Here is a 14,739-nt window from a genome sequence, read left to right as displayed (position 1 = left end):
CCAATCTTCTTGGGGACTAATCGACATTAGTAAGTGGTAAGTAGTAGGTAAGCGCGTCGAGCCAGATGTCGGAAAATAAGCCTCTCATAGTGCATTGTGGCCCATTCATGTTATCGATCGGCTCTTCCATAATGAAAGCATTCTCCTAGTCTGAGAAGTCAGAATCCAATTATAGCCTTTCCCAAATTCCAATTCTTCTTATAGTATTTATCATTTCAAGCCATCTACGTGCCCGCCCAATCAGTCTCTGCATATCACTTCATCAGCTAGCAGGGTAATTAAAGTATAAAGACGATAAGGATGGGCGAGAAGATAACACGTAACGAACAAGTTGCACGATGGACGGATTGGATTCGGATGGAAGTCAATTGAGGAACATCGGACAGCTATTTACTTTGCCTTTTTCACTCTGACATTGCGAGTCCGAGTTTCACACCACTTTAGATGAATTCACACTGCTGGAATCTACGTCCAGACGTCCAGTTGGTGGCTAGTTAGCCATGAAAGGAATGGATGCCCTATAAATACCCCTCCTTCCTTCCCCTGCTTCATCACCACACCAGCTCGTGCTTCCTTAACATAGCTAGTAGTGTGCAGCTGAAATGGCTAATAGAGCTCGCGTTAAGCTTTGGGCTGTTGCCTTCATCGCCCTTGTGAGCTTCCAGCTTGCGTTGGCAGCTAGATCGCTCACTGGGACTGCCGCAGGAGGCGGCGGTGGAGGTGGAGGAGGTGGCGGAGGAGGACGTGGAGGATCTGACCGTGGGTCCGGATATGGATCCGGCTCCGGCTCTGGATATGGTGAGGGTGTCGGTGGTGGGAGCGCTGGAGGGTACGGTAGAGGAGGAGGCGGAGGCGGTGGCGGAGGAGAAGGAGGCGGCGATGGCTCTGGCTCCGGGTCCGGCAGCGGTTATGGATCGGGATACGGTGAGGGCGCTGGAGGAGGAAACGCCGGAGGGTATGGGAAAGGCGGCGGCGGCGGCGGCGGTGGGGGAGAAGGGGGAGGTGCAGGATCCGGCTCTGGTTACGGACGAGGATCTGGATCGGGTTACGGTGAGGGCGGCGGGGCTGGTAATGCGGGAGGATATGGGAAAGGCGGCGGCGGCGGTGGCGGTGGGGGAGAAGGGGGAGGTGTAGGCTCCGGCTCTGGTTACGGGCGAGGGTCTGGATCTGGTTACGGTGAGGGCGGTGGGGCTGGTAATGCGGGAGGATATGGGAAAGGCGGCGGTGGCGGAGGTGGCGGTGGAGGAGGAGAGGGCGGCGGTGATGGGTCGGGATACGGATCCGGGCAGGGGCATGGATCCGGATATGGCTCCGGCGCGGGTGGTGCACAGGGCGGTGGATACGGTCATGGAGGAGGCGGTGGAGGCGGCGGCGGTATGGGATCGGGTGGCGGCACTGGCTCTGGCTACGGGTCTGGGTATGGTTCTGGATACGGCGGCGGCGGCGGCAACGGCAACAATTAGATTTAATTAGATTATGTAAGAACTCACCAGTTCTATTAATGTGTGGCATGATATGATATGATGTGATGAAGTATTATTAGTGTAACACCGTTCTAAATAATGAATAAATGCAATCGCGTTTATAATATATTTTATAAATGTTGTTTATTTATAAATAAGCAATCAAGTGTCACTCGAATCGAATCGTTCGAGTTGCTTTTTCTCCGTGATGAGTTTTCATCGTGGTGAAAATCTTAAAATTTAATTAATATCAATTTAGTTATTTCATGTTCCATCCAAAATAAAAGGTCATTGAAGCTTTATTTACGTCTTTTTAGTTTCCTGAATATTAGAAATCTTTTAATTTTAATTTCACATGTATTATTATCTATCCAATAAATTAAACTAGATGATAAATTTTATAGTTTTCTCCAATCACTTAATATTCACAAAATTTAGTTTACCGTTGTTTATTGCGTACATATTCGATTATTTAGTTAGAAAAATTGATAATCTAGTAGTAAAAAAAAATAACATGTTTAATGTAGGAGGATCCAATTTTTTTTTTCTTTTTTATTAAAATTTCACAGATATAGGAGCGAAGATTTTTTTTAGAGTTATTTTTTCATTTTATATTTTTTAGTGTTTATAAGCGTATGCTTAACTATCTACATCACATGTCCTCAAATATAAGAAACTAAAGAAATCCTTAAATCTTAAAAAAAAAAATGGTAATATATATTGCACTTGCTTAAAAAAAACTCATACTTAAACAAACTCAATTAATAAATTTAATTAAAATTTCTGTGTAAATTGTAAATTTTAAAATATCAAAATTACACAAAAATAATAAATAACAAGTGATATAAAATCTTGTTATATTAATTATAAATTTTAAACAGTATTAATATGTATTTTTTTAAAAAAATGAAATGTAATTTATTTGAAATAAACAATAGATATCAAAATAATACAAATTCTATAAATTTAGGACCATTTTTTCAAATATTAAGTATAAATTTAAAAATATAATATTATTGATTAAAACTACTATATTGTCATTTTAAAATCATTTGATTATTTTTGAAAGCACAAATAAATTCAAGGCTTTCCTAAATTATATTTATTTTTAATTTAAATTTGAGAAAAAAAAACTTTTGGTCTTTTTAAAGAATTTTGAACTTAAATTTTATTTTAAAAATAACCATATAATAATAACTTTCATTTTAAATTAATTTTTATATCTAACTAAATAAATGTCTTTTAATAGGTTATATTAGAATCTATCAATACTTTTAAATAACTTAAAAATTATAGTATATAACTAGTGATTGTGCACTATATTAATTAAAATATTTTAACATTAAAATATTAAAGTAGAGTCATTAGGTTAAACTACCTAACTTTTGAAAATATGAATTATTTAGATATTTGAAAATCTGAATTGTTTGGATTTTTGAGTGTCACTGGCATCGCCACTCCCTTTGGCAACATCTACTAATTCGGAACTTAATTTGAAAGCCATATTTCGACCCCGACGTTTTCGAGATGCCCCTAGTAACCAACGAATGACAAGTGTTTTTCCTTGTGTAGATCATATTTCAATAGGAACTTGATGAGTCGATCTGCCTACACGCCTTGCTTTTACTATTATATCGGGAGTTACTCTACATATTGCTTGACGCAAAACATATAGTGGATTTGTTTCTGTCTTTTTGAATCTTTTTCATGGCTCGATAGAAAATTTGATAAGCCAATGTCGATTACGATAAATTGGATCAGATTTTGCAGTTTTTTCTTCTGCACCTCGACATGACATGGGTGTGAAAGAGGTTCAAGAATCAGTTTTCTTTTTATAAGGGCTAAAAATGAATTACTTATTTTGGTTTTTTGACCCCATATTATAGGGTGGATCTCGAAAGATATTAAAGATCTCCTTCCAAGCCGTTCAGAATCAAGAATTAATTATTTGGGTAAGATTCGTCAGACCTATGTAATAGTACAAACTATTGTAATGGCTTCCTACGAAAAAAATATATTTTAATTTAATATTATACTTATCTTAGTAAAAAAAACTAAGAAAAGTATATTTTTTAACATTATCGGCCTAAAATATTTATAGAATCTTCTTTGATCATAGTGTTGTCAATTCTAAGATGTGGGACTAAAGAGAACTATATTTTTTTTTTATAAAACAACCAGAGAAAATTAATGATGAGAAACATTCATAATAATACGTCGCAATCACTGATTGTTTCGCTTGTGGGATTACTAATAAACCTTGGAATTATTTTTAGTGTGAATAGAGAAAAGGATATTAACATAAATTCATTTTAGGCTTCACCAAAGTTAGTTAGTAAAGGGGGGGATTTTTAGTTTGGAATATAAATTTTAAACTTTACTTAAAAAATATAAATCATAACATTTTTATAAGGGATTAATGAAATTTTAATTAAAAAAAATGGAGTAGTGCGGATTTTGTCTTTTGCTTTCTACGATTTTCCCCCATGATTTCTCCTAATTTACTATTTAATTTGTTTTCGATGCCTTTTAAATCATAATTTTGGGATAATTCATCTATAATTTTTTTACCCGACCCACATGTCAATCAAAGTCCACCGCAGTTTAATCCATGCAAGTCATGGGCTCAAGTGGATCGGCCCATTTGGATCCTTTTTATATATCTTAATAAAATTTTAATTATTCGCTTAAATTATTTGACAAACGAGGATAAACCTGACTCAAATTGATACGTCGAGTGACCATAGAACGTGGATGATATGATATAATGCGTAAATAAAACTGTAAATAAATGGTACGGTGATTAAAATATAAAATATTATTATATGAGATTTTGAAATCGAAATTTAACATGTCTGAATATGTTCTCTTTTATACCTTGATCACTTATATTAGTAGTCACTTGTAATTACTTTCTCAATATTGACATAATGACAAATTGATCGGATATTAGAACGAGTAAATCATTTTTTTGTCAAATGTAACATTGTTTTAAATAATGAATAAATGCAATCACGCTTATAATATTATTTTTAAATATGTTGTTTATTTATAGACAAGCAAAGTAATATAATCAAGTGTCACTCGAAGTCTGAGGAGCTTTTTCTCCTTAATGAATTTTGATCATGGCGAAAGTCTTGAAGTTTAATTAAAACGAATTTAATTTCTTCATATGCCATCCCGAAGCTTGATTTAGGTCTTTTTAGTTTCCTGAATCTTAGAAATCTTTTAATTTTAATTTCACACGTATTAACATTTATGTATTTTGAAGTTAAGACTCACCTTTTCCAATAAAACTAAACTAAATGACAAATTTTATAGTTTTCTCGATCTCCAATCACTTATTAGTTTTATATAGTAATTTATCATTCACAAATTTTAATTTACATAAAATAGTTTATTATGTTCATATTTGATTAATTAGTTAGAAAAACTAATTTTCAACATAGTAAAAAAATAAATAAATCTAAGCCTCAAGAGTCAAAACTAAGAAAATAACAGATCCGTCAATCTTAAAAATGGCGATATGACATTTGCCTAACAAAAACTCAACCTTAAGCAAATTCATGTAATAAGTTTAATCAAAGTCACTCTGTAAATTATAAATTTCAAAATATCAAAAATATACATTAAAAATAATAAATAACAAGTTATACAAATTCTTGCTACATTATTTTTAATTTTTTAAAAGTATTACACATATTTTTTAAAAATCTTGAAATGTCCTTTACTTAAAATAAACAATTGATATAAAAAATACAAATTATATAAATTTAGGAGCATTTTTAAAAAATATTATAATTCTGATTAAAATTTTTAAACAATTTTAAAAATTTAAAATTTTTAAATGCACTAAACCCGTCTATTCGCTTCTCGTGTCATCCTTTTCGTTAGCTGTGTCTTTCGTTCGACTTTTTTTGTTCCTAAATTCCTACATATTTAGACACAAGGATCAAATACAACAACACCTAACTTGACTTGGTTGACTACGTCAAAACCAATACAGATACTTATAATCTCTCCCTTTTTTTATATATATCAACCCAAATTATGTTAGGATTAATCAAAACATAAAATTTATTAGAAACAATAAATTGACAAATTAAAACAAGGATAATGCAATTAAGTATCACTAAAAATATGTAAATAATTGACTCCACTTAACCTGTAAATTTCTCTCTCCTTTTAATCACATCAAAACAGTAGGGGTAAATCGAGAAAAAATTTGAAATAATTTTTTAAGGGTGAGTAAACAATACCCAAATAAGAGAAAATATTTCAAGAATTATTTTTGAATATCCAAATTTATAAGAATTAAAGATAAGATTAGTCAAAAATAATTTAAAAATTATTTTTAAGTTTTTAAAAATATTTTAAAAAAATTTATGGTTAAAAATAAATAGAAAAGTTAAAATAAAAATTTTGACGACAAATAAATATTTATTTTGACCAATATGAATTTTTTAATCATAAATATTAATTTTTAAAATTAAATGCTTAAAAATAGAATCTGATATTTAAAAATTATGATAATTTTTTCAAATATAGAAATTTTAATTCTTATCCATATGAAAATTTAAATTTTCAAATATAATATCTAGATAAATATTAATTATAAGAATATTATTTTTGATAAATAATTCAAAATAAATTAGATAACTATCAAAACAAATATCAAAAAAATTTATTTTATTATAGAACATAATATTTTATCATAATAAAATAAATTTTTACAAAAATAACTTGTGAAACGTTTTTAAATTTTTAAATATGATTTTTCGTTAATAAATTTATAAAGAATTATTTAATACTCAAAAAAATCTTAAATTTTTTATACGAATAAGTAATAGATTTTTTTTCGCATAAAAAAAATTAAAATTTAAGTAATTTTAAACAGAAGGGTTACAAAAATATTTGATCAATTTAACTATATGATAATTTTAAGCATGTAAAAATTAAGGCATAATAAAATTAAAACATGCATAAAATTTAAAAGCAAGATTTAGAAACACAAAATAAGCTCCTATCTACTAGTTTTATCAAAAATTTGAGTGGTATAAATTTTCTAGTAATTTTTCTAATTTGATCCTTGTGAAGTTTAAAATACTAATTTAACCCTTTATAATTCTTTAAATTTGGTACAGTAAAATTTGAACATCCAAAGTTTTTTTCATTTTCTATTTAATCCTTCAACTTTTCATTTTCAGCCTTCAATTTATCGAAATCTTCTAATATGCATAATTTTGCTAAGATTATTCTTAATTCTAAATTTTCCTTTCTTAATTTTTTATTTTTTATTTCTAGTTTATATGAACTTTTAGAAAATATTTTGATAAATTTGTATAACTGATCGGGAGGTAGTGAACGTACCTTACTTAGCGTGTTAGTTCGTTGTTCGACGCTCCCCCTTTTTCCTGCTTTCTTCTGAAGTGCCCCCCCCTCTTCGTCGATGTTCATTTCTAATAAGCTTGCTTCATCGTTGACTTCTTGGTGACTTGCCATAAGTGCAAGCTAAGTCTAACGTAGGCTTCAATCTATGATTCTAATGACGACGATTCATCCTGCATAACTTTTAGATTTTTGTGTTTCGTTTGTATTGGCCTTTTGTTCTTATCTTTCTCAATCAGTTTTGGCAATTGTCCTTGATTTGCTATTTTTCTGACAGTTATAACACCGAATCTTTCGTTTGCTTCGTGGAAGCTTCTTAGCCCACGACTTGTTAAACTTAAGGAATTTACTAAACTTCTTTACCATAAATGCAGCTTCGTCTTCGTCAAGTGATGTATCGAAATCAAGTTTGCCCTTCTTGGCTTGCAAGGCTAGGTTTTGAGTTGACTCTATTTCTTTTAAAACTCCTACACATCGAGACTCATGTAATTCGAAAGTCGAGAATAACTCTTCTAGGGTATTTACCTTCAAGTCCTTAGATATGTAGTATGTATCTACTAAGGATGACCATTCTTGTGTTCTCGAAAAGACGTTGAGGATGTATCGGATTGAGTCCCGATTCGTTACTAACTCTCCGAGGTTGTTAAGTTGGATGATTAGTTCCTTGATCTTCGCATGGAGTTGAGACACCTTCTCTCCCTTGTTCATCTGGAGGTTTGTTACCTTATTTCAGAGGATGACCCATCTTGCTAGTTTGGCCTCCGAGGTGCCTTCAAGGAGTTCCAGAAATTTCTCCTAGAGATCTTTAGCGAAATTGTAGGCGTCGATTCGATTGACTTCTTGCGATGACAGTACGGTTAGCAGATGGAATTTTACTTTGTCGTTGGTCACAAAGTCAACATATTGCTTTTTTTCCACAGGTGTTCCTCTTTGTGCTCTCCATTTTCATCCTTAGGTATTTCAAAACTATTTTTTAATGTTAGAAAAATATCGAAATAGGTTTTAAAATATATCTCCATTTTGCGCTTACAGAGCACAAATTCTCTTTCGAACTTTGGTGGATGAATGTTGGAACTGCTAATCGTCTTATTGCTTCAGTTGGTAGTTAGTTCTTCTAAGGTCGTTGGACTTTAATACCACTTGTAGGTCCCGGTGTGACCGACAAGAGAGGTTAATTACCCTAAATTTACAAAAATACCCTTCTTATTCGTTTGACTTTAATTAGACAATCACTTAATAAGTAAAAAGAGAAATGTATAAAAATAAATTCAAAGCTACCGAGATTTACTTGGTTTACAATCCGGAAGGTTGCTAATCTAAGGTAATGTTAGCACTAGCAAAGTCTCCTTCTTCGAGCTAGGTCGAAGGCGGAGAAGCCCCGTATAATGTTTGAAAGCACAAATATGAAAGACAGAATTAAAACTAAAGTACAATAAGTGTTGTGTTCAAACGAAGAAGATCAGAGCTCTATTTATAACGTACTGGTTGAATTAGTCTTTTTACTGACGTGACATCTCTGGACGCTTGAACTCTCTCTGGGCGCCTCAACTGTGCGCCTTATCTACTCGCAATAGCTACTCAACAGTGCCATGATAATAATTCATCCTTGTCCGGGTGCCTGGACCAGTCTGGGTTGTTGGTGCAACATCCCTCAGGTCAAGGTTGACCTGGTTGACCAAGCTGAGTCTTGGTTTGAGTTTAGATGTTTGACAATAAGATACTGATTGAAGAAGAGTCAAGTAGGTCAAGGGAGTGACCGGATACTTGACTGGGAAGTCCTAGTGAGTGAAGCTAGGCAGATGGGAAGTCCTAGTGAGTGAAGCTAGGCAGATGGAAAGTCCTAGTGAGTGAAGCTAGGCAGATGGAAAGTCCTAGTGAGTGAAGCTAGGCAGATGGAAAACCCTAGTGAGTGAAACTAGGTGAAAGTCCTAGTGAGTGAAGCTAGGCAGATGGGAAGTCCTAGTGAGTGAAGCTAGGCAGATGGAAAGTCCTAGTGAGTGAAGCTAGGCAGATGGAAAGTCCTAGTGAGTGAAGCTAGGCAGATGGAAAACCCTAGTGAGTGAAACTAGGTGAAAGTCCTGGTGAGTAAAGCCAGGCAAGGGAAAATTCAGATGGATCAAGGATGATCGGACATCTGGAGTTGGGAAGTCCAAGTAGGTCAAAGGATTGACTGGATACTTGGCATGAGGAAATCCAGATGGGTCAAGGTTGACCAGACATCTGGTGGAAGTCCAAGTAGGTCAAGGGAGTGACCGGATACTTGGCACGACTAGAAAAGTCCAAGTGGGTCAAAGGGATTGACCAGACACTTGGTGGGAAGTCCTAGCAGGTCAAAGGAGTGACCAGATGCTAGGCATGATGTACCAACGGGTCAAGGTTGACCGGGTGTTGGTTTGGTAGGCTTGGGACTTGGTTTTGGGCAAAAACCAAGTACTGGATCGATCAGTGGATCGATCCAAGCCTTTCCTAGCGAACAGAGAGCCTCTGGATCGATCCGTGGATCGATCCAGATGTCCTAATCGATCAGTGGATCGATTGGGACGCGGCTGCTTCGCGCGATAAGCGCTGGGTCGATCCGTGGATCGATCCAGGCGTTTTTCCAGAGCACAGAGGCGCTCTGGATCGATCCATGGATCGATCCAAAGCCTCCCCGATCGATTGAGAACATTCAAATCGATCGGGATCCGACCGTTGCGTCGGGTTTATAGCCGCAGGCGGTCGTTGTCTTCGGCACATCTTCTCCGATTCATTCCAGATCTTTCGCCAACTTCTCCACAGCGCTCTCAAAGATCAGATCGCCAGTTCTTGAAGGATCTTGGAAGCTTTCCAAGTCAAGAGGCGGATCAAAGGCAAGAAGAGAAGCTAGGGTTAGGGTTTTCTGTACTCATTGTAAGCTTTGCGCTTGTATTTAGTTTCCCTTTCCTTTCTTCTTGTACTGAGAGTCTTGTAGGGCTTCTCCGCCCTTGGTAGTTACCATAAAGGAGTGTTATTCATAGTGGAGGGTGTGTGCGTTGGTGTGGATCCTTGGATTAGTCACCTCTTGTGAGGTGGATACCAAGTAAACCAACTTTGTTAGCGTGTGTGATTGTTTCTGTTATTTTCCGCTGCATATCCTTGAAGAAACAAGCCACGCCGAGCGACGAGCACGCGACGAGCTATTCACCCCCCCTTCTAGCTACTTTTGGTCCTAACAAGTGGTATCAGAGCGAGGCCGCTCTTCACCGGAATCATCGCCGGAAGGGTCAAGCATAACAAGAAGAGCTAGAGGGTGAAGAAGTTGAAGCAAAATCATCAAAAGTCAAAGATTTCAAGAAGCTTAACTTCAAGATGCAATTCCAAGATGGACTTGGATTTGACACAAGGGTGGCTCCACCATACACTTCCACGAGTTTCGATTCTTGGAAATCAAGAATCGAAAATTTCCTTATGATAGAGATAGAGCAATGGTTTGCTCTCATGGAAGGATTTGAAGCTCCAACAAACTCCAAGGGCAAGCCTCTCAAGAAAAGCAAATGGGGTCAAGAGCAAGTTCAAAGGAGCAAGGCAAACGATAAAGTGACCAAGCTTTTGGTCAACTTATTGCCAAGCAATATTTTGGCTCAAGTTGGAGAATTCAAGGATGCCAAGGAGCTTTGGAGCAAGTTGGCATTAATCCATGAGATCCCCTCCACTGTACCGAATCAAGAGGAATCCAAAGAGGGCGACTCAATGGATCAAGATCAAGAGGAGGACTCCGAAGTTGAGAGATGCTCAACTTCCGAAGAAGAAGTCCAAGAGGAAGCTTCATCCTCAAAGGAGTGCAATCAAAAGAGCAAGGAAGTAGTATATTCCTTGTTTCATGTACAAGAGGATGAAGAAGAAGGAGAAGCCTCCACCTCTAGGATTGAGGGGGAGCAATCTTCATTGACACCGGATCAAGAAGAAGGAGAATCCTCCACATCCGGGTCAAGAGAAGAAGAGGATGAAGAAGCGTCCACCTCCGAAATTCAAGAAATAGCAAATGGAGGAGCAAGTGCCATCCCTACACAAGAAGGTATAAATGTTTCAATTAAAAATAAAAATCATATAATATGTTTTGAGTGTAGGGAAAGTGGGCACTACAAGAGCAAGTGTCCCAACTTGGCCAAGAAGAAGGACCAAGTGGCACAAAAGGGCAAGGAGAAGCCCAAGGAGACCATCCCCGGAACAAAAAGGAGCAAGGAGCACATTGTGTGCTTTTCTTGCAACCAAAAAGGGCATTACCGAAGTCAATGCCCCAAAGGGAAGAAGATGGTCAAGGCTCAAGGAGGCATTAGTCAAGGGGGAGCCTCCAAGTTAAAGAAAAAGGTAACATTTATTGAGCCTACCCCTTTACATTATGGTAAAAAGCATGATAGTTCTAACTTTTATCATTTTAATGCGATTTACCATAAGAATAGGAAGCATGAGGGCTTTAAGGAAAAGTATGTGTCCCTACATGCCAAAACTACTACACCTAAGGCTAGGAATGTAGGTAAAAGTCTAGGCAAGAACTCTAAGGATTGTAGCTACAAGCCTAGAAACAAAAATGCTCATGAACTTAATGGAAAAACAAAAACTAAGGACTTAGTGATGGAAAATCAAGTCTTGAGGTCAAGACTTGATAAAATGGAAAAGACCCTAAAAAGGATGGAAAATATCCTATTAGGGCAAAAAGAGCATAACCTAGGTTTAGGGGTACAAAAGTCATCCAATGGCCATAGAGGGTTGGGATACAAACCGAAGGCTAAGAAGGATGTGCCCTCTTACCATAGAGTTCCATATACTTATGGAACAAACCCTAGGTCTAGTGGTCAAGCCAAAAATACTAGGGAAGTCATCCCTAAGAGTATTTTTGCAATAAATGTGACTAAGGCTTCTAAGAAGTCTAAGAAAGTCACAAACAAGGTCACAAGGAGGTTATCCTAGAGTTGACCTAGAAAGTGTGACCAAGGCCTCCAAGAAGCCAAACAAGGTCACTAGGAAGGTATCTAGGGAAGTTATCCCTAGTGAATACCTAGAGCATCCAAGGAGCACCAATAGGTGTTGGGTTCCTAGGAGCATCTTCTCTACCCCATAGATGGGTTAGAGAGTGTCAACTCCGATTAGAAGGGTAGTTAACCCAACTTTGAGGAAATTGACACTCAAGGAGCATTTTCAAGGTTTTTGTTAACCTTTGAAAATAAAATGAAATTATTATTTACTCCTTGAAAGAGTAAAATGTGCCTAATGGTGGAAGAATTGATTTTAATCTTAAATGGCACATATTGGGAAATTCATAAGAACTACCAAGTTGGGATTTTGGTATGCTCTTAGAAAATTTAAGGCAATCCGGCCCTAAATTTAACTGTGCTACTCTTGTGAAAAAATGAAATATGCCAACATTTGAGGAATATGCTTAATTTCAATTGGCATAAATTAATCAAGGGAAGTAGAAATGCCAATTTAGGCTTTGGCATTCTCATGAAGCACTTTAGGGCAATCTAGGTTTAAGTTGTAAGTTTAGCTAAGTTTAATGATACTTAGATAGGTAATCTAGGTATATTTTATTATGCTAAACCTTGCCATGATTGTTTGCTCATAATATGCCATGACATCATATTTTATCTTATTTGTATTTTGCATTCATGACTTATCATGAAAAATACAAAAATACCATGTCATGCCATACATACATCATGTAGTTATAGGAATCCTTCTTTTGAAAGCTATTTTATTTTGATGTATGCCATAACATTATCATGCATTAGTTTAATTCCTTGTAATTAAGGATAAATGACATTTAACAACACTTATTAACAAGTGACATCCTAGGTGGATGTCTAATATCTTTGAAATGCCTAGATAGATATGCATGATCCCTAGATTAGGGCAAAACCAAAATCTACATCTCACAAAGACTATAAGGTGACTTGTATGTGCTTTAGTGCACATTAGATACAAGTGAGATGTTAGGATGATGAACAAAGCTCAAGATGTTGATTTAGTGCATTCATTTGAGTTTTTAAGTTCATCAAAACACATAGTTATGTGTTTTCCCATCATTGGGAAAGCTAATGTACAAGTCATGTGCATTATGCCCAAGGAACATGATGGGATATTGGTTTTGAAAATGTTTTTAAAATGTTTTTGGAAAACCTTGGTGAAGACTATCTTTTGATAGTAATCACCATTGAATAGTTAGACACAAACTTGAAGAAAACGCTAAGGTTTTTGCAAGTTTTCAAGTTTGTGTCAATCTTTGAAAATATGAAGTATTTTCATAGAAAACTATTTTTCCATGATTAAGTATGCCCTAAATAATGTCTACACGAAATTTCATGATTTTTGGATTTTTGTAGAATTTTCTAGGGGTTTCTGAAGTTGACTGAAATGGAATTTCAGCAACTATCAGAACTCCGATCGATCCATGGATCGATTGGAGTTCCTGAATCGATCCGTGGATCGATTCAGAAGGTGAATCTTGCGAGCATAAGCTCGCTGGATCGATCAGTGGATCGATCCACACATACTGAATCGATCAGTGGATCGATTCGGTTGGTTCAATCGATTGGATCCCAACTCCAATCGATCCAAGTTGCTGATTTTGGCTGGGAAGGCCTGACTTCAGCATCTTTGAACCATGGTTAGTCTATGTAACCATTCCAAACCCTTAAAATACATTTGTATACATAAAAAGGGTGTTTTCGTGTTGAAAACAAGGATGGAATGGTAAAGGAAGGCTAAGTTGAAGTTTAGGTTGAGGTTTGTTTCAAACTTTGAACATTTGAACCTCAAAACTTCTAAAATTGGTTTTCCTAATGGTTTAGGGATTCCAAGTCATTGTTGGTGCAATGACAGAAGTTACCACCATGTCTTTAGGGGGAGGGACTCTTTAAAGGCATGAAAATTATTTTTCATGAACCTTGGAAGGTGGTTAACCTTCTTTAAAGAAAATGCTCATGGACGAGCTTTTGAACTTGAAATGGGGAGTAGATATCCTCATTATTTCAAGTGGAAACTCAAGTGGTTAGAAAATGCTCAAGGTTGGGTATTTGTCTACATTGAGGGTGAAGTTAAGGATAAATGAAGGGTATGAGACCTTCATTGTCGTGTTGATCACAACGAGTGATGTTGTGAACAACGATGAGCAACTCTTCAGGGGGAGAGTTGTCAACAAATGGATTTGTTGATGTATACCCAAAATTGGGGCATGGGTTGATGTGTGCCCAAAGATGGGTTGATGTGTTTTATCAGTAGGGGGTTTGATGTGTGCCAATAGGGGGAGAATGAAATGACTTGTGAATAGGAGTAAGTTAGGCTTTCATTACCTAGAGGGAGTTTGCCCTCTTAGGGGGAGAATGAAGAGTCTAACTTATGTGTTCATTACCTAGTGGCATGAAGAATGAGGCTATGGGATTAGCTTAACTTACATGTGGTATTGTAAGTGTTATTGTGGTATTGTCAAACATCAAAAAGGGGGAGATTGTTGGTGCAACATCCCTCAGGTCAAGGTTGACCTGGTTGACCAAGCTGAGTCTTGGTTTGAGTTTAGATGTTTGACAATAAGATACTGATTGAAGAAGAGTCAAGTAGGTCAAGGGAGTGACCGGATACTTGACTGGGAAGTTCTAGTGAGTGAAGCTAGGCAGATGGAAAGTCCTAGTGAGTGAAGCTAGGCAGATGGAAAGTCCTAGTGAGTGAAGCTAGGCAGATGGAAAACCCTAGTGAGTGAAACTAGGTGAAAGTCCTAGTGAGTGAAGCTAGGCAGATGGGAAGTCCTAGTGAGTGAAGCTAGGCAGATGGAAAGTCCTAGTGAGTGAAGCTAGGCAGATGGAAAACCCTAGTGAGTGAAACTAGGTGAAAGTCCTGGTGAGTGAAGCCAGGCAAGGGAAAATTCAGATGGATCAAG

At 36.3% G+C, this 14,739-nt stretch overlaps 1 protein-coding gene across 1 annotated transcript; it reads left to right on the top strand.

The window, feature by feature from the left end:
• The first annotated feature begins 556 nt into the window (after positions 1-556).
• LOC121968609 (glycine-rich cell wall structural protein 2-like) lies at positions 557-1,590 on the top strand. The gene has a single exon (XM_042518924.1). It carries the CDS (start codon positions 603-605, stop codon positions 1,461-1,463), a length of 861 nt encoding a protein of 286 aa, XP_042374858.1. The 5' UTR covers positions 557-602; the 3' UTR covers positions 1,464-1,590.
• The last annotated feature ends 13,149 nt before the right edge of the window (positions 1,591-14,739 follow it).

The sequence above is a fragment of the Zingiber officinale genome, chromosome 3B (assembly GCF_018446385.1).
Source record: "Zingiber officinale cultivar Zhangliang chromosome 3B, Zo_v1.1, whole genome shotgun sequence".
Taxonomy (NCBI): Eukaryota; Viridiplantae; Streptophyta; class Magnoliopsida; order Zingiberales; family Zingiberaceae; genus Zingiber; species Zingiber officinale.
The sequence above is the reverse complement of the archived record's forward strand: the minus strand, read 5'-3'. Positions and strand labels throughout refer to the sequence as shown.